This window comes from Schistocerca serialis, chromosome 2 (genome assembly GCF_023864345.2).
Source record: "Schistocerca serialis cubense isolate TAMUIC-IGC-003099 chromosome 2, iqSchSeri2.2, whole genome shotgun sequence".
In the NCBI taxonomy this organism is placed as follows: Eukaryota; Metazoa; Arthropoda; class Insecta; order Orthoptera; family Acrididae; genus Schistocerca; species Schistocerca serialis.
Window position 1 is genome coordinate 350,689,125 of NC_064639.1, and position 20,995 is coordinate 350,710,119.

A 20,995-nucleotide genomic window follows, 5' to 3' on the forward strand; every position below is an offset into this window, starting at 1 on the left:
CCTGAGGGCCATATTTTGACTCAGGTCTTTCAGTCCTCCGTCAAACTCTTCATGCAGTATCGTATCTCCCATTTCATCTTCATCTACATTCTCTTCCATTTCAATAATATTGTCCTCAAGTACATCGCTCTTGTATAGACCCTCTATATATTCCTTCCACCTTTCTGCTTTCACTTCTTTGCTTAGAACTGGGTTTCCATCTGAGCTCTTGATATTCATACAAGTGGTTCTCTTTTCTCCAAAGGTCTCTTTAATTTTCCTGTAGGCAGTATCTACCTTACTCCTAGTGAGATAAACCTCTACATCCTTACATTTGTCCTCTAGTCATCCCTGCTTAGCCATTTTACACTTCCTGTCGATCTCATTTTTGAGACATTTGTATTCCTTTTTGCCTGCTTCATTTACTGCATTTTTATATTTCCTCCTTTCATCAATTAAATTCAATATTTCTTCTGTTACCCAAGGATTTCTATTAGCCCTCATCTTTTTACCTACTTGTTTCTCTGCTGCCTTCACTACTTCATCCCTCAGAGGTACCCATTCTTCTTCTACTCTTTTTCTTTACCCCATTCCCGTCAATTGTTCGCTTATGCTCTCCCTGAAACTCTGTACAACCTCTAGTTTAGTCAATTTATCCAGGTCCCATCTCCTTAAATTCCCACCTTTTCGCAGTTTCTTCAATTTTAATCTACAGTTCATAACCAATAGATTGTGATCAGAGTCCACATCTGCCCCTGGAAATGTCTTACAATTTAAAACCTGGTTCCTAAATCTCTGTCTTACCATTATATAATCTAACTGATACCTTTTAGTATCTCCAAGTGTTAGCTATGATTAAGTTATGCTCTGTGCAAAATTCTACCAGACGGCTTCCTCTTTCATTTCTTACCCCCAATCCATATTCACCTACTATGTTTCCTTCTCTCCCTTTTCCTACTCTCGAATTCCAGTTACCCATGACTATTAAATTTTCATCTCCCTTCTCTACCTGAATTATTTCTTTCATCTCATCATACATATCATCAATTTCTTCATCATCTGCAGAGCTAGTTGGCATATAAACTTTTACTACTGTAGTAGGCATGGGCTTCGTGTCTATCTTGGCCACAATAATGTGTTCACTATGCTGTTTGTAGTAGCTTACCCGCACTCCTATTTTTTAATTCATTATTAAACCTACTCCTGCATTACCCCAATTTGATTTTGTATTTAATAACCTGTAGTCACCTGACCAGAAGCCTTGTACCTGCTGCCACCGAACTTCACTAATTCCCACTATATCTAACTTTAACCTATCCATTTCCCCTTTTTAAATTTTCTTGCCTACCTGCCCGATTAAGGGATCTGACATTCCACACTCCGATCTGTAGAATCCCAGTTTTCTTTCTCCTGATTATGACACCCTCTTGAATAGTCCCCACCCAGAGATCCAAATGGGGGATTGTTTTACCTCCAGAATATTTTACCCAAGAGGATTCCATCATCATTTAACCATACAGTAAAGCTACATGCCATCGGGAAAAATTACGGATGTAGTTTCCCCTTGCTTTCAGCCGTTTGCAGAACCAGCACAGCAAGGCCGTTTTGGTTAGTGTTACAAGGCCAGATCAGTCAATCATCCATACTGTTGCCCCTGCAACTACTGAAAATGCTGCTGCCCCTCTTCAGGAACCACACATTTGTCTGGCCTCTCAACAGATACCCCTCCATTGAGGTTGCACCTACGGTACGGCCATCTGTATCGCTGAGGCATGCAAGCCTCCCCACCAATGGCAAGGTCCATGTCTCATGGGGGGCTGCAGTGAATAAGTTACAGAAAACTTCATGAGAAAATAAATATATCAATAATATATCCTCCTTCACCATTTAAAACAGTCTGCCAATGCTAGCATATCTTTTCAGTTCTGTGAGTGTAGAAATCACATGGTTTTGAGGTTTTGAGGCAAAGAACTCATGGAGTGCATTTTCGTCTGGAAATGAAGTTCCTTGAATGTCACTTGATAGATAGTATATAAGGTGAAAATCTGAGAGCAAAAAATCAGGTGAATATGGTGGGTGTGGAATGATATCCCACACAACTCCTGTACAGTGCTTTTTGTTAGTGTAGCAGAATGCGGGTCAGCGTAATCGTGGACTAGCATCACATCATGCAGCCTTCCTGGTCGCTGTTCTTGGATTACATGTGCAAGACACCTCAGTTGTTGACAATAACTGTTAGTACTGATTGTTACACCTCAGGGAAGCAATTTGTAGTACACCACGCTGTCACTTTTTCACCAGTTGCACAACATTACCTTTTGTGGATGTATGCAGATCTTTGTATGGGGAGTTTCTACTTCATTTGGGCTCATCCATTCCTTTCTTTTCATCATTTTAGTGCAAAGACACCATTTATCATCATCAGCAATGGCACAGTATAGGAATGGTCAGTGCTGTTCATGATCCAATTGATAACAAGGAAGCAGAGATGCACATATGGCCACCTGTTGACTTTTGTGATTTTGGCTTAGAGCATGCAATACCCATACACCTTATTTTTGAACCTTCTCTATTGAATGCAAATGTCACATGTTGGTGGAATGATCACAGTTCATCACATTTGCCAGTTCTTGGTTACGCTGACATGGATCACTGTGGATTAATGTGTTTCAACAGTCTTCATCAAACCCTGAAGATTTTCTGAACATGGAGAGTTACTAACGTCAAAATGATCCTCCTTAAAATGAGAAAACCATTTTCTTGCCATGCCATGCTCTGTTCAATGGCATTATTCTCATACATGGCACAAATCTTTCTGGCACCTGTGCTGCCATCACCCATCTACTGAACTCAAAAGTAAGTCAGTAATGTTCCAACTTCACCACTTGGCACTCCATTTTCTAGCATCCACAGCTCCAACCCCTATCTGCAGATGACAAAATGACAATGTGTAAACTCAAATACCAGTAGTGAACTACATATAAAAAATGACAATCAATAAATAAACCCATAGCAACCAGTATACCAACATGCAAAATAAAAATGCTTTGAACTTGTGGACCAACCTAATAGTAGTAACTCTTCTTCAAATGTTCAATGAAACCTTTCTGCTAAGAACCATATGATTTAGATGACTAGCATATTTTGACTTGTCTCCTGTAGCTGAATCAAAGAGCTACAAGACAAATAAATCACAATTCACTCTCACCACATGTTTTGTTGGGATATGATTATATGATTTGACAATACAGGTACAATACTAAACTAAATTACAGAACAACTTAATTTGTAACTCACTACACAGACAATAATGCTGAATTACTAACAGCTGAGTTGCAAACAATCATTTTGCAACATCTATAAATGCCAAAGATATTTTATGGCAGTAAAATTTGAATCTCAGTGCACCTCTTCTATGTTTACAGACAGCTGTAAGTTAAGAATTGTGTCTTAAGTTTGTGATTCTAGGATTGAAGTACAAGACCTTCAACACATTTCTCTCACTTTGGTGCAGGAAGAACCTTCATCAGTGCATCTGCCATCATATCTTCTGTTGGCTGATATTCCATTTTCAGTTGATGCTTTTGTAGGGTGTGACATATGAAATGATATTTTATGTAGATATGCTTTATCTTTGACCAAAAAACTGAGTTACATGCTAATTTTCCAGCTGACTAATTGTCATTGAACAGGGTGATGTCTAAGAGTTTTTGTAAACCAAATTTGTTCATGAATGTTGATAGGTGAATTGCTTCTTTTACTGATTCAGTGAGGCTCATTTCCTCAGTTTCAGTTATGAAAAAGCAATGGCTATCTGCTTGCATGAGCATCATTTGACTGCTCATCTGTATAAGGTGAAGTTGTAACCTGCATATGGCTTCCTATCAGTATCGGAACTTCCGCAATCAGCGTGTGCAAAATTGAAGATTCCTTCCTTGTCCTTGATATATATCAGTTTCTCATCTTTGGATCCCTTGAGGTATCTGAGGATTTGCTTAATCACTTGCCAGTGAATGAAATTATGGTTGTGTTATTGTACTGCCTTAGCTTACTAATTGCATATATTAGACTGAGTACCAATGGCAATGTACATCAATGCTCCAAACAGTTTTCTCAATGGATAATGAGCACCATATTCTATATTCATAGCTATTGTGTCCAACTTGCTCCCTGTGCCAAAGGAATCCTTACTGGCTTGAAGTCCTCCATTTTGAATCAGTATAAAACTTCTCTGATATGGCCACTTTGACATAATGTAATTTTGACAACAAATTGATTTATTTAGATGTGCAGAAGCATCTTATGGCACCAAGAACCTTGACATAAAATCTGATAGATAACTTGATTTGTATCATCCTTTCCAGGTGTGTTGAAGCAATTATAATGTCATCTACATAAATGAGTATGTAGGCTGCATGTTTTCTTACACTGGCTACAAAGATACATGGAACTGAATCTGTGGCTCACAATTCAATTGATTTTAGGGTTTCATTCAACTTAGCATAACATTGTTGGTCAGATTGGTGCAGCTCACAAATGACTTTTCTAAGTTCACACACTTTGTCAAATTTGACTGTCAGAGTCATGGGGAGTCAAAATGATTCAGTTCTTGCAACTGGAGAGAATGTTTCCACAAAGTCTACTCCTGGCCATTGTTTGAATCCTTGTGCAACTATTCTCCTTGTGCAACTATTCTTGCTTTTCTCCTCAGCAGTGATCCATCACTTTTGTATTTATTCCTCAAAACAATCCTACAGTCAATCATCCTTAATTACTTCGCCTGTCTACAATGTCCCAGGTATCATTTTCACTAGTGACCTGGTTTTATCATGTGTAGCTCAAACCACTCTTGATGGCCATGTATCATTGCATTGACCTCTGTTGCATTCAAAATGAAGTTACCATCATGTATTGAAGCATTTGATGGATCCACACCTAACACAGACTCTTGAGCAAGAGTGGCACTTGAAGAATTATAGTCTTCATCACATGAAAAGTCATTATCCAGATTGAATTCTTGGCATATAGTGACTGGAAGCCTGTCACCTTCAAAGCTGTAGAATGGTTTGTCAGCTGACAATGGCTCTGGTTCAGTGTTTGTATCTCAACTGAAATCTTCTCTAGTAGAATTCATGTTGATTCCTCCTCTTTGGTGATGATCTGGTTCATCTTAATAAAACTCTACATAGGTTTGTTTGGGCTCAAAACTGTCATGATCAAGGAACAACACATCTCTTGATATGTGAATCCTGGGATCTGTTGGTGTCCACATGACAGGCTTTCAAACAGTTGGAATATCCTACAAAAATCCCTTCTTTGCCTCTAGGATCGAACTTTGCTTTGTTTTGTGATTAATTCAGGATAACAAACTTTTCTGCAAATGTATGAAGATGAGATAGGTCAGGTTTTCCTCTTCACCTACTTCACATAAGAAGCTCCATCAGACTGTCCCTTAGTGAAGCTACTATTTCAGATGTAGTTAGCTGTGTTGATGGCTTTGGCTAAAAATGATGACAGTAATCCTGACTTGAGCAGCATGCAATGAGCCATTTTGACCAATGAAGGTTCTTTTGTTTGGCAATACCATTCCACTATAGTGTGTATGTAACTGTCAGGCATAACAGAATTCCTGCTGTTTTGAAGATGAAGTCCATTCTTTCATTGCAGTGCTCCTGACCATTATCTGGCTGAAAGAATTTATGATTTAAATAATGCTTCCCAAAAACACATTTTTGAATTCAATAAATTTGTTGGCAACTTCTCATTTATGCCAAAGGAAATGATTGACATCATGTGCTATGGTTGTCTATAAAGGCCACATGCTCCACTTTGAGATGTTTCTCTCAATGGCCCAGAGACATCATAGAGGGTCAGTTCCAGTAGTTTGTTTTTTGTTTCCTTCTCATTTGGTGAACAGAGGGCCAGTGACTTCTTCCTTTAACACATGTAGAGCATTTATTGAGACAGAAATTACTGAATTTCAAACTATCACCTACTCATTTTTGAGCATTTTGATCATATCTCATGAGTTCTAGTAGTCTAATTGAGCATGCCAAATTTTCATATCTTTTTGTAGCTTTTGGCTTAGCAATGATGCATGACTTTGGACCATTTTCTTGTTCATAAAACAAATTACCTTCTCTCTTTGTGATCACTCTGGTAACATTTGTATCTCACATAACTGCATAAGTTTTCTCAAATGTTCCTGTGTGAGTTTTGTCCACTTTATGTAATACTTCTTCTTGAAGCAGCACTCATCATCTTTGCTTCCCTAATTGTTACAGAATGTGCATTTATATGCTGATTTTCCCTGTTTTGTTTTTATGTTGATTTTTGTTCTGGTTTATCACTATTACTCACAGCACTTTTTGGCTTGTTCACTAAATGTTTATGCAATTTAAGAAAGACACTCAAACGTCCACTGTCTTTCAAATCTTTGCATTGTTTTCTTCCAAGATTTGTACTTCTACTGTTGTAACATGTGGTGTATTGTCACAGTATTCAGTACCACATCTAATATTGTTGTAGCTATCAGGAAGACTGCAGAGTGGCAGTATTGACAAAAGATCACCTTTTTTGTCAACATCCATTGCTTGTACGTAACTTGTCCACAACATTAAAGAATTCAGTTAGATATTGTGTCACATCATCACTAGGTTGAAGTTTGTGAATTGTAAAGCCTATGAGCAGCATTGCTGTGTGAGTAGTTCCTTTGAGTGCATAGACTGATGTCAGCTAAGCCATACTTGCTGTGATGTAGTTTTTTACTTGCTTCAGTTCTTGGATAAAAACAATTCTGCTTTTGCTTTCCTGTCTGCTGCTACTCTTGCTTTGTATGCAGCTTCCACAGTGGTGAGCACTTCATGTTCATCAAGTACTGCAATTTGCATTATGTCCTCAGATATGTATATTCACCTACTTTTTAATGAGTACTGCTTTGAATTGTATTCTCCAGGTATTGGAACTATCACATGACAGTGTTTCTAGTTGAACTCCTTGTGCAGTAGTTAAGTGCATCCTGTTAATCTTGGCAATGAATTTGATTTCTACACTTTTAAACTCACAAATTTGAGTTTTCATCTAATTGAAAAATGCCATTTTTTCGATCACATAACCTGAACCATAATCTGGGCCTATAAGCTGATGGAATGTGGTTCAACAATACAGGCATTACATAATTATACAGGGTGTTACAAAAAGGTACGGCCAAACTTTCAGGAAACATTCCTCACACACAAAGAAAGAAAATATGTTATGTGGACATGTGTCCAGAAACGCTTACTTTCCATGTTAGAGCTCATTTTATTACTTCTCTTCAAATCACATTAATCATGGAATGGAAACACACAGAACAGAACGTACCAGCGTGACTTCAAACACTTTGTTACAGGAAATGTTCAAAATGTCCTCCGTTAGCGAGGATACATGCATCCACCCTCTGTCGCATGGAATCCCTGATGCACTGATGCAGCCCTGGAGAATGACGTATTGTATCACAGCCGTCCACAATATGAGCATGAAGAGTCTCTACATTTGGTACCGGGGTTGCGTAGACAAGAGCTTTCAAATGCCCCCATAAATGAAAGTCAAGAGGGTTGAGGTCAGGAGAGCGTGGAGGCCATGGAATTGGTCTGCCTCTACCAATCCATCGATCACTGAATCTATTGTTGAGAACCGTACCAACACTTCAACTGAAATGTGCAGGAGCTCCATCATGCATGAACCACATGTTGTGTTGTAAAGTTCTAGCAGCACAGGTAGAATATCCTGTATGGAGTCATGATAACGTGCTCCATTGAGCGTAGGTGGAAGAACATGTGCCATCAAGACATCACCAACAATGCCTGCCCAAACATTCACAGAAAATCTGTATTGATGACGTGATTGCACAATTGCGTGTGGATTCTCATCAGCCCCACACATGTTGATTGTGAAAATTTACAATTTGATCACGTTGGAATGAAGCCTCATCCGTAAAGAGAACATTTGCACTGAAATGAGGATTGACACATTGTTTGAAGAACCACTCGCAGAAGTGTACCCGTGGAGGCCAATCAGCTGCTGATAGTGCCCGCACACGCTGTACATGGTATGGAAACAACTGGCTCTCCCATAGCACTCTCCATACAGTTACGTGGTCAACGTTACCATGTACAGCAGCAACTTTTCTGACGCTGACATTAGGGTTATCATCAACTGCACGAAGAATTGCCTCGTCCATTGCAGTTGTCCTCGTCATTCTAGGTCTTCCCCAGTCACGAGTCATAGGCTGGAATGTTCCGTGCTCCCTAAGATGCCGATCAATTGCTTCGAATGTCTTCCTGTCAGGACACCTTCGTTCTGGAAATCCGTATCGATACAAACGTACCGCTCCACGGCTATTGCCCCGTGCTAATCCATACATCAATTGGGCATCTGCCAACTCCGAATTTGTAAACATTGCACTGACTGCAAAACCACGTTCGTGATGTACACTAACCTGTTGATGCTACGTACTGATGTGCGTGATGCTAGTACTGTAGAGCAATGAGTTGCATGTCAACACAAGCACTGAAGTCAACATTACCTTCCTTCAATTGGGCCAACTGGCGGTGAATGGAGGAAGTACAATACATACTGATGAAACTAAAATGAGCTCTAACATGGAAATTAAGTATTTCCGGACATATGTCCTCATAACATCTTTTCTTTATTTGTGTGTAAGGAATGTTTCCTGAAAGTTTGGCGGTACCTTTTTGTAACACCCTGTAGAATAACTTTGTTCATAACTCACTGCACAGAGAATAACACAGAACTACTAACAACTGCCATGAAGACATGCACATAGTGACATCTGTAGTCACAAGAGGCATTACATGTTGAAGGACTGTGCTGATTGCCAAGTCACTTACATCTGCAGTTATTGATAACTGTGTGTAAGGGAGCGGATGCATCAGAGTTGTCATCTGAGTAAGGCAGTCTTTTATTTTACAAAGGCTGTCTGGATGTCAGTAACCCATAGCAGCTTCTGTTTGCTGTTAGTGTTTTTGCCTTTGAGTGCTTCCATCAATGGGGTCTGCATGATAGATGCTTAAGGTAGTTAACACTGGTAAAAATTTATCATTCCCAGGAAGCAGTGTAATTCATGGTAGTCCTGGGAAGAAAGTAATTGATGGATCAGTTTGGTTCATTGCGTCATTGGGGGGATGCCAGTGCTGGAAACCATGTAACCCAGAAAAATAACTTCAGTTTGTCACAGCCCAAGTTTTTCATCCTTGATAACAACCCTGTTCGTGGAAGTCACATCAAGAACTTGTGTGGTGACTGGTTGTTTGTGTTGTCCTCATCATTTCATCACCATTAATGAAACTGGTGAGATTGGACTGAGCAAAGGTTGGGCTTTTTGGGTGTCATTATATTGCAAGAAAATGAGAATGTCATCCAGGTATGAATAGCACAAGTGGAATACAAGGAGAATGCTATTTGAGAATCATTCTCATGTCTAGGCTGTGTATGTATATTAATTTAACTACTAATTTAACTACAAAGTTTTTCTATTTGTGTGTTTGTGCTAAGCAACAATGATGTTGCTATTGTCTGACTACATCACATGTCCTAAGCTCTGAATATATGCTGTCATTGGTTGGCAGGATAATGTGACGTGAGCTATGATTGGCTGATAAAAGCATGATGCAATCTCGATTTCAGTACTTCAGAAGCCATTGTGCTATACTTGGTGGAATCATATTTATGCTTTCGTAATATGTAAATACGCAGTGTGAAGGTTGCTGCACATTGAAGATCTTTGCAAAATGTGTTATTTTTTGCTGGGTTTCTTTCCCAAAGTGCTGGGAAGTTCTGTGCCCATGTATAAAATCTTCATCATTCAAAAGAGTAATAAAATTTACTGCTCTGAGGGAAAGTATATTGTTAGTTAACATGAAAAAAACCTGCTTTCACTGGGAATATAGTGTATTTTCACCTGAAAAAAGTTTATTTTTAATCAGGAAATCAAGAAAAATTCAGGATTTTTTTCCCCGCATATACATCCTGATAAAAAGATATTCAAACAGGCCAAACAGTGTAATGATTGCTATCTTCTGAATGTCATCTGTGTTTATCAGTATTTGGTGATAAGCATGCTTATAGTCTAACATACTAAAGACAGACACATCTGCAGGATAGTGCTTAAAGTCCTTTATGTTAGGTATTGGGTAACTGTCAAAGATACTGTGTGCATTAAGGATTCTGTAATCACCACATAAGCACAGAACACCATCTTTTTTCAGTGCTAATTTGATGAGTGAAGGCTATGGCCTGTCCAAGGCTCCAGCTATTCCAGCTTTAAAAGTTCATCAACCACTGTCTTCACTATGCAAAGTTTATCAGGTGCAATCTGACATGGTCTGTGCTGAACGGGGGGCCTTTGTATGATAAAGATTCAATGTAATGTACTGTTTGTGACACCACAGTGGGGGAAAGTCACATATAAATGGCCTGTGGGTGACTGCAGATGCGGAATGGATAGGATAGGGGAGGGGTTGGACGTGCACATGTGGTGAGCACGTTACTGACCTCATTGAAATGTGAAGGTAGCATAGACAGTGGCATTCACAGCGAGGTGGGTAGAGGCGTGTCGGGGCTGTGTGGTGTCGGCATGGTGGAGTCATCGAAGACACACTTTGGTGAGCTCATCAAACACTGTTTGTATTAAGTATCAAAGCTTAATTTTATCCATTTTCAGGTGAAGAGATTCTAATCTTTCTTTGATATAATGGTTTTGTTGAATTTGTTCAAGTGTGGTGACAAGGTCAAGGAGGCAATGATATTGTTCATCTGTATTGGGACTGTGTCATTCTTCAGTAGGGAGGGATGTGGAGACATTGTGTTGCTGCTGAGGGAGGGCATGGCTGATGACACTGGAGACTACATGGCCAATGTCATACTGGATGAGCATGCCTTTGGTTAAACCTGGTAGTAGACTGTAATAATGGAGGAAATCAGCTCCAAAAACTGGTTTGGTAACTTCTGCAATTTGAAAATTCAATGTAAAAGTTATTTCGAAGTTAAGGTTCAATGAGCATGTTTCTGAGCTGTGAACAGTAAGGGTAGAATAGCTCACCACACCAAGTTGGACAACTGTTGAACTGTAGGCTGAGGTGTTGGTGGTCCGAGGTGCTGCACTAATGTCTGAGCAGAAGATGATCAAATAGTATTGTTGTCTGATTATGTCAAGGATGTAGAGCCTGCTGGTATTCCTGGAAGATGTGGTGCATGGTGAACCCTTGATTCATGAAACAAGGTGACTTGAGTCAGTGTTGCAATTCAGTGTGCCTACTGCGAGCCACCCATATCAGCTGGGCTGTGACAGAGCATATGACAGTGGTAGGTAGCATCACTGAATTGTTCGTGATACTAGCAGCAGTGCAGGTCAGTAACCAGTGTAGCATGATTATCACTTGTTTTTTTGTTTTCTCAGATGGATGGTGGTCACTGTTCTGGGTGGGGCCTGTGATGTCGCAGTCAGCATTTGTTGTGTGCGGTGTGATCAGTTTGGCAGGTGCTGGAAGCAGTGCACAGTGGGACATGTGCTGCTGGCTGCAAGCAGTGGTCTGCAGCTCATGGTCTAGTGGCTAGCATTGCTGCCTCTGGATCATGGGGTGCCAGCTATGATTCACAGCTGGGTTACAGATTTTTGCCACTTGGGGACTTGGTATTTGCATTTCCTCGTTATTCAGGGAAGTGGCAAGACTGGACAGCGAAACGGTTGGGAATTTGTATGGGTGCTGATAACCATGCCCCCCACGAACCAAATACCATCACCATCATGACAACTTGAAACTGGGGTGGGAGATTGGCTACCCACAATGTCCACAATGTACAATCAGATAGTAGTTGTTGGCCGACTGAAGTTCATAACTGCTGCCACAGTTGATACAGCATATTGTTCATTAAATGTTCATTATAGTTACATGTGTAATTGTTCTTCCAGCATTCTGGAGCAATGTTGCAGGAGTGTTGATCTCACTGTTCAATATTTATCTTCTGTGGAGTTGGCAAGATGATATCACTAATCACATCTCCCGTATTGGTTAGAGGCATGATGTGGCTGCATCACTCATGATGTTATGGACACCAAGGATGCTATCGACAATGACGAATCATGTGAAGGCTTGATCTGTCTCATGGAGCCAGGCCAGGTGAATGAGGTGCGTGGAGCAGCAGAACCATGCCATTTTTAGCCAAAAACTGTCTAACAGAGATGGCTGTGTGCAGGTGCATTGTTGTGGTGGAAAAACCAGTTTTGTGTCTGCCGCAAATCAGATCTCTTTTGATGAACACTGTTTCACAAACTTCTTAAATTGCTCTGTGAGCACAAGCTCTCACATTCATGGATTTGGGCAGCTGGCAGATGTCAAGAATAAGGTTTGCCATCAATCGACATGTCACCATTTTTAAATAGAGCAAACCAGTCATACAGTTGAGTTTTTCCCATAGTGCTATCTTGGTAAGATGTTTTCAAGATTAAAACAGTTTCAGTAGCATTTTTACTGAGTATTAAGCAAAGATTCACAGCTGCATGTTGTTCCCCTAAACTTGCCATCATAAAAGATGAAACAAGAACAACACAGTGCTAGCAAAAACAATCACTGCAGATGAACAGAACAAACCTGGCTGACAACACAGATGGCACTGCTGGAAATGAGTTGTGCTACACACACCTAGCAGCAGAAATGCATACTACACAAACTCGGCACATGGCAATGTTATTCCAGTCTTTTTCGGGTAACCCCTCATACTTATCTGTACCCACCATTTCAGCAGTTGCGAACCCCACTCTCATCTTCCATTCAGTGCTCTGCACTCCAGGAGGAGGAGGGTGTCTCTGTGAGGACACTCTGTGTGATGCACATAGCTGACATTATTATAACTGAAATATCTGTGACTTGACCAAAGACTGCAGTTTGTTCTGAGTCATGTTCAATGTAAGTCACATCTCTGTATGTATGATTCAATAAAGTATAGTTAGCTGTAACTGCCTGAGGTATCTATGTAGGAAAGTTGTCCACATTTTTTACCTACTTGTGTTACAATTTTCTTTTTAGTGGAGGCTGTTGTCATTTATCAGTTTTTAAAATTCTTAGTACAGGTCTTCTACCTCCTTGTCAGAATGTGGGCACATGTTAGTTAGTATGATATAAATTTGATGTTGATACAATATTCAAAATATTAGTTGCACATTGCTAATCCTTGTTTACAATTTCTATACTGAAATCATTATACACAGACTCTTATTTTAAATTTTTTATTGCTACTTCAAATTTTCAATAAACACATTCACATCATTATCTGTGCTATCTGTGATTGTGACTTTGATGGTTTGTCATTTCCACACACACATATTAGATGCCAAGGCAAACATTCGCAATATAATGACCTAAGATCTTTTTCATAGTGACAGAACCAGTTGTTGCAGATGAAAGAAAATATATTTTGCTTATATTGCAGGTCTTGCATTATGTATCAAGCATCTTGTGAGAAATAAAATGTCTGAGAAACCTAATAAGGACTGTAAAAGGCACAATACATTTATTATAATGTAACAATTATTAAGATTAATGAATGGAAAATGATTAAGAAAACAAATTAAAAATGTATCAACCTGCTTTTTATGTCTTTCTGCCTTAAAACCAGTCAGTTTTGATTGTTTTACTGAGGAAAGTTTGTTCGATAGTTTCCAGATATTTTTAGGAGACAAACAGGGGCATTATTTGTAGATAAAATGAACTTTATTGTGTAACACACTTAACTAAATTTCTTAAGTGTAATCATTTATTGGAATATGATGTTTCAGAGGATGAGATTTTATATAGTGATTTAAAATAATATAGGAACTACACTATAGTGAAGATAAGTATACATACAGCCTGCATCATCTTGTAATCACCAAAATTAGTTTCCTCCAACTATAGACAGTACCCAATAACTGGGCAACTGCTTTACAAAAACTAACTATTTGGTTGTGAGATTCTTAAAGCAACCATGATGTTGATATCAAATGAAAGTTTCTAGAAATTCTTACAGATTAATTAACTGTGGGTGTATTTTTAGTAATGTGGTCATTCTTCAGTGTTAAAAGTATTATTGTCATTAGACTATAAGAAACTTATGTAACTGTCAGAGTTGATTTGTACAGTGTTTCATGTACATAAGTAATTAAGTGGCACTTCAGTTTTTCAATTTTATGAAAAACAATATCTGCTGAATAGCACAGCAGTGAAAAGAAAACACCAATCAATGTTTCACATTTTAATTTCTTCTTCTACAGATCGTGACATTGGTATTCTGGACTATATATTCAATAGATCGTGAACTCATATTGCCTAAAGCACTGGACGCCTTTTTGCCTCTTTGGTTAAATCATGCACTGCACACAAATATTACTGTTGCTGCATTTACTGAGATGTTAGTAACATTTCACTGGTATCCTGCGTCACGACGGACTACTGTGTATGGTATTGCAGCAATTACGGTGGCTTATGGTGTATGGTATGTAACTGAATATAATGAGTTTCCCTACAGGAATGAATCATACTTAATGAGACTGTTCCTATCAACCACTTGTTTCTTTATGTTATGTAAATGATTTCCCATGTTTTCTAGATAATAAGCATCTGATCACCTTTTTTATCTGCTCACTCACCTAATTGACAGTATGCTTAACAACTGACTTTTCCAAGTGGTCACGGTATCCAGTATCCACTCCCCACAAAAATTAAAAATCTCTCTACCACAGGGATCAGTTCTTGCTCTACTTTTCTTCAATTTATACAATGCAGGCATGACAAAAAAAAAAAAAAACAAAATCAAGGAAGTTTGGTTACGCTGATGACAGGGACCTGCAACAAGGCGTTCCTCAATTCACCAATCAGAAGAAACCCCAACGGAGGACCTAGATGTAGTGGATAGTGCTTTTGCAAATGTTGGCCCCAAGCATATGCCACAAAAATGAAGGTTTCCTGCTTCCACCTAAGTAATTAACTTCCCAGAAGAAATCAAAAACTACACCAACTCATAATAAACCACCAAAGCACCTGGGGGTAACCCATGATAGAACTCTGCATTTCAGAGAGCATCTAACAAAAACAGCCAAAAAACTGAAAACGAGAAACAACATAATTCAAAAGTTATGTGGTACAACCTGAGGAATATCAGCATCCAACTTCATTCTTCTGCTCTGGGTCTTGTCTTCTTAGCTGCTGAATAAGTCTAAGAGATAGATGTGCAAATAAATAACACCATTCGAATGATTGCAGGTAGTGTTAAGGGGAGCCGGAACGATCCATCTCCTCCATGTTAATTTTAGATAATAGAAGGAACATTTTTTCTAAAACCATTAAACATATTGCTCTGAAATTTGCACTACATGTTCAGTGAATATTTCTCTACAAAATTATAGTGCCATGTTAAGAAATATTTATTGGTTTTTGTTTTACAATTTTTTTAAGTAGCTGCTTATTTTTTTCTCTAAAACCTTGCACTTTTTCTTCTATAACTCTTCAATTACACTTTTTTTTACAATTTCTTATAAAAATGAAGGAAAAGAAGTAAACAATATTGTGTATAAATTTCATTGATATACTGTGAGCAGTTTTTGAGGAAATGTTCCTCAAATATGAAAAGTTTAACGTTACGGGAAATGGCTTCCAAGGTTTTTTAATACATTCCTGCCCCATATGATGGATTATCAGCATCCTCTTCTTTTTCCAGTGTTAGTTTCCCTTTCGATGGTCTTTACTTCCCTTTTTCTGCATGTTGTAGGCTTTTGTCTCTTCCTCCTGCACCTCTTAGTCTCTCTTCATCAATTAGGCGCATTGTTGAAATGGTGCTGTGTCCTGGTTGGAAACATAAACGTTTCAGCACATCAGATTTGTTAATGTTTCCTTCATTGTATGTTGCCACTCCATCATACACTCCAAATTGCAATGTTTTTATCTGTACAAACACTTTTTGGGAATCCTAATCCAAATTAAATTATTTACACTTTCATTTGGATTTTGTGTTTTCTCATGTAAACACTTTACCAATAAACTTGGCTGTGATAAATCTCTGAATCGAGCCTCCATGCACCTCTGCACATGTCCAATGCACTCCTGTTTTTTAATGTGAATGTCATTCCCATAAGGTTTGAGTTCCTCTACAGCTTTATATCCTTTAGAATCACCATCTCCTAGATAGTTAGTGTATCATACATTATACCACTCCTGTGATCTGGAAAAAATTGCTTTCACTCCCTCTACTTCCATCGTTCCACTCGTGCCGTGAAAGTTTGCTTCACAACTTTCACTATGTTTGTCCTTGGTATTGCCCTTAAATCTACAATGTTTTGAGAGAATAGCAACATCAATTACTTTGCAACTGTCTCCACTGGTAGCTGTCATAACTCCATTTAGAGATTTATGACCTCTACGTTGCCATCATCCATCTAAAGCAACAGATAAATCTCTACAATTCCCACTATCTGTCACAGCTTAATCAACTGCTTTCTTCATTGTTGCTGGAGCAATATCTTCAGCAGAAGATCCCACCAATTCATTATAAAATCCAAACTTGGTTGGTGGTTTTGGCAAGTTCATAATTCCACGTAACATTGTCCCTGCAGCACTGCCCTTGCCAATGCAATGCAAGCCATACACTAGCCTAACATTTATATCATACACCTTCTTTCCACTATTACCACTATGAGAAATGGTGTTAGAATTGGAAAAAGAAACTTCTGCGGTGCATTTGTTACACTTCAATAACATTTTACATGCCAAACCAATGTGTGAAGTTATTTTCAATTCCAGTTCTCTTCCTTTGCAAACTTGGCGTAATATGTTTTGTTTCAAAATATTACAGAGCAAGGAAATGTTAATTATTTCATTCACATCATTACTGTCACTTTCATAGTTTTCAAATTTTTCTTTGTGGTCACAAAGTTTCTTGCTGGAAGAAGTTCTATCACATTCATTTGGAGTAGGCGGTGAAGCAGTCTGAGCAGCATCTCCCTTCAAAACAACAAAAGATTTCTTCTTCCACTCATTGTGCCTTTTCTTAAACACTCAATTGCTCAAACTGGGCATATTGATATCCACAAACCAAACATGTAAAACAGGTATGAGGAAAATTCGTCAAATACTCAAAATTGAACAGCTAAACAACACAAAGCAAACTCCCCAAGTCAACACATACAGTATAGTCTTTATGTTTACCGATATGAACAGTCACTTGTCACAGAGATAAAGCCATACAACGTTGGAAAACAAAACACTGTCTAATTCCACAAAGATACCCTGCTTGCAGCCAGCGAGCAGTGCCTTCAGAAGTGACACACCCCCCAAGTTGCTACAACTGTTTACGCGGCGCGACAATTTTGCAGAGATAAAAAACACACTTAGAATTCACTTAGACGGATGAAACTTGATTTGTTTTATTCAGAAAACTCCAAATAATTTTATAATGAAAATACTAAAAAATGTTAATTTCGTCATTTGCATCATTCCGACTCCTCTTAAATAAACACCTACAGAATGACTGCCAGTACTAGGCCACATTCCACTCCTTCACCTTTTACATATAAATGATCTCATGAATGAATACTAGAAGATCACGGATTATAAAAATCTAACAGCACTTCAAGATGCCAGTGATGGAGACTATAACTGACTCTGCTCTGAATGACCATCAACAGTAACCGCAAGGCTCGCTATAGAGTTCAACGTTAGTAATGCATGGATTGGACTGGACAAAATAATATGCCATATACCACCCATTCCATGCAAAATGAGGTCAGTACTAAATAGAATTAGAACCAAACAATAGAGATACGCATACTTTTTGCACAACTGGGGTAAGCAGCCACTACCACTTAATATTGTGGAGAACCAGAGACCATCAGGCACATCACAGAAGAATTCCCCTCTAGATTATGTGACAGTAGACCAGAAGACTTCTGGTATGCTGGTAGAGGAACTACCATGGAGCAGATTTGCTTGTATACAAAGATCCCTAACTGGTATGCCAGTGAACCTTTATTTACAAAATTTTATTTGCACAGCAAATAACTAGAATATAAATTTTGCACACATTGGTACTTGAACAGATACTCAATTTTTAGCAAAATTAATCACTACATAATTATAAAGCCACAACAAATTTTTTTTAAAATCTGTAGACTTTTTTCCCAGAAAGTTTTACACACACACACACACACACACACACACACACACACACACACACACACACACACACAGTGGACTTCTGCCCATACAGTTGTCAACCTTTTTCCCAGATATGTGAACAAGTGCACAACATATATATCTTAAACCAGTGTGTGCTCGATTTCATTTGGCTAGTATCAACATTTTCAGGCTGCTGTTGGCCCCAACTGCCAGTACACCCACACCCTGCACTAAGTAATCTCTGGAGTACACAATAGCAAGTGGGCTTTTGAAACAGAGAAGCACAATTTATACATAATGGTAGACACACGAGTCTCAACATAGGAATAAGCTGGTAATTAGGAAAAGACTTGAAATGGGACAATAAAAGAAAAGTCCCTTGCTTTTGACATCCAGTAAACACCACTGGAAAGAGTTTTACAGATTAATGTTAAGCAGAGTGCAGGCTGGAGTTAACACTTCCAACAAAAGCTATGTTGTGCCAGAAGAGAGGAACTGGTAAGTATGTATCAACTTCCGCTGGCAACCCCAAAGTCGATAGATTACTTAAATGCTCAATTAGTTTGTTTATAAGTGTTTATATTGTAAGTATTTTGCTCTACACCCTTATGTAATCTGCCCCCCCCCTCCCCCCAGCTCCCCATCATGCCCCTCCACGCAAAAGCCAAACAATAATAAATAAATTCATTTGATGATACACCATTTGTGCAACAACAAGCGGAAAGGATATGATATGGCCATAAAGTTGAGTAATCAATCGATTTCTGCCTTGAAGCTGTGTATTTAACATATTTAAGTGGTTAGTAATATCAGTTAAAATGCCAAGTCACATAACCAGCCTGTATTTTATAATTCAGAGATATTTCTGTTCTTTTTAGTCATGAGAATTTCATTTTCATCAGTAATTCAGAAATCACTCCAGCATTTCATTGGAACATTACCATTTTAGTTCTGTGTTCAAAGCACCTTCACTGTCAGTTTCTTCAAAAACAGTTTTGAAGTGTCTGTGACTGGGACCACGAGTTTTTATGAAATTAATTATTGCAACCACAACTTTCATGACACATTCAAAACTTGTTATCCTTGGACACAAAGTCTCTTGGTTGATTATACAGTGTAACAGTATCAAATAATCATCATGCACTCCTAAATGCCATATTAGTAATGACACCAATCTAGAATTAATTCCTACCATGGAAGTGCTCTGTCAGTCCCAATACCTGATACCTTAGACAGATCTAAATTAATGTTCGAACACTGTTGTAAGAGTTCAGTAACATATCAAAACATCTACTTTGCTCTGACAATGAACCTTTTCCAGCCAATGCTTCACATACTTCAAACTCATGCATTATACCCTATGCTAATACTAACATCTGAGGTGCGGAAGTTATGTCTGTTGATTCATTGGTAGCCAATGAAAAGTAAGCAAATTTCTTTGAGCAAATATTCAACTGGTCCTTTATGTTTACCAATACTGCAGTAATTCTCCCTTGCGTAGCCATATGTTTTAGCTGAAGTTTCTCATAATGCTTAACAGATTTTGAGCAAATTTTTTAGCAGCCATATCGAAACAATTTATGACAAATTCGCAGTCTATTTGCTATATGGTGAGAGATTTCAAAACTTATTTCTGTTGCAGATTCTGAGTCTTTAACAGGTTTTCTGAACATCACTTACTGATGTTCCCATTCTCATTTATGAAATAAATTTTCTGTTTACATAATTCTTCTGTCAATTCAGAAAATGCAGAATGCAGTCTTTCACAGTATCTCCCAGTTGTATTCGTTTGGGATAATTACAAAACTTTTTCAAATAATGAAAATGATATTATTCAGCAACTACTCAAAAAAGTATTTTTCAGTCCATCTATCCTGAAACTGCAACTTCTCATCCTGTAATCTGTGCTTTCAACTTAGTCCTTACCCACTCTTGGTTTAATTTTTCAACATCGTCCAACTGGGTACAACAATGCTTATGAAGAGAAAAACAAAAATTTTTGTAAACAAAAAAATGATTAGTGTACAAACTTTTCTTACATTATTATCGATCAATGATCATGAAGTAAATGCGTACAGGTATCAGCAACATATAAACTTGTTGCTTACTCTCACTGCAAAAAGTTCAACACACTAATGAGTAGGCTGATGAAGCTCGTTGATGCAAGGTGTGTATTTCAGAATACACAAACAGCTGATGACTGAACAATGTCATTCCTTACAGGAACACATGAACACTGTGCCACTGCATCGTTGTGTAAGCGTGCAAGCTCAAAAACAATGTGCCATGAGACAAGTTATTATTCCAAATTGGGATCTACTAGCCCCAATGCCAGCTAGACTGGTCTGCTTCAAAAGAACTAAGTTCTGTCAGTCCTCTACTTTCTAAAAGGAATTGAAAGATGAGGAAAAAAATTACAAGAATGGATGGTGAGGGGCAGGCTACCGTCACTTTAATGGTGGGCTGCATGCGCCTCATGTGCTGCAGTCTGTGCATTTGTGGTTTAGAGAGACTGTCAGAGTGTTCTAGGGGTCCAAGTCCAGATGTGGAGGAGGAGGAGGAGGTTAGTGTTTAACGTCCTGTCGACAACGAGGTCATTAGAGACGGAGCGCAAGCTCGGGTGAGGGAAGGATGGGGAAGGAAATCAGCCGCGCCCTTTCAAATGAACCATCCCGGCATTTGGCTGAAGCAATTTAGGGAAATCACAGAAAACCTAAATCAGGATGGCCAGAGATGGGATTGAATCGTCATCCTCCCGAATGCGAGTCCAGTGTGCTAACCACTGTCTCACCTCGCTCGGTAAGTTCAGATGT

At 38.6% G+C, this 20,995-nt stretch overlaps 2 protein-coding genes across 4 annotated transcripts in view; both read left to right on the top strand.

The window, feature by feature from the left end:
- The window catches only part of LOC126457159 (androgen-dependent TFPI-regulating protein-like), a 257,589-nt gene that overhangs the window by 232,611 nt on the left and 3,983 nt on the right, over window positions 1-20,995 (top strand). The gene's annotated exons all lie outside the window — the stretch shown is intronic.
- Window positions 1-20,995, top strand: part of LOC126457160 (androgen-dependent TFPI-regulating protein-like) — a 68,857-nt gene that overhangs the window by 44,595 nt on the left and 3,267 nt on the right. For all 3 annotated transcript variants that reach the window (XM_050093239.1, XM_050093242.1, XM_050093241.1), the window contains one exon: window positions 14,288-14,508. In XM_050093239.1, the coding sequence (XP_049949196.1) occupies window positions 14,288-14,508 (221 nt within the window). The remainder of the gene's footprint in view (window positions 1-14,287; window positions 14,509-20,995) is intronic.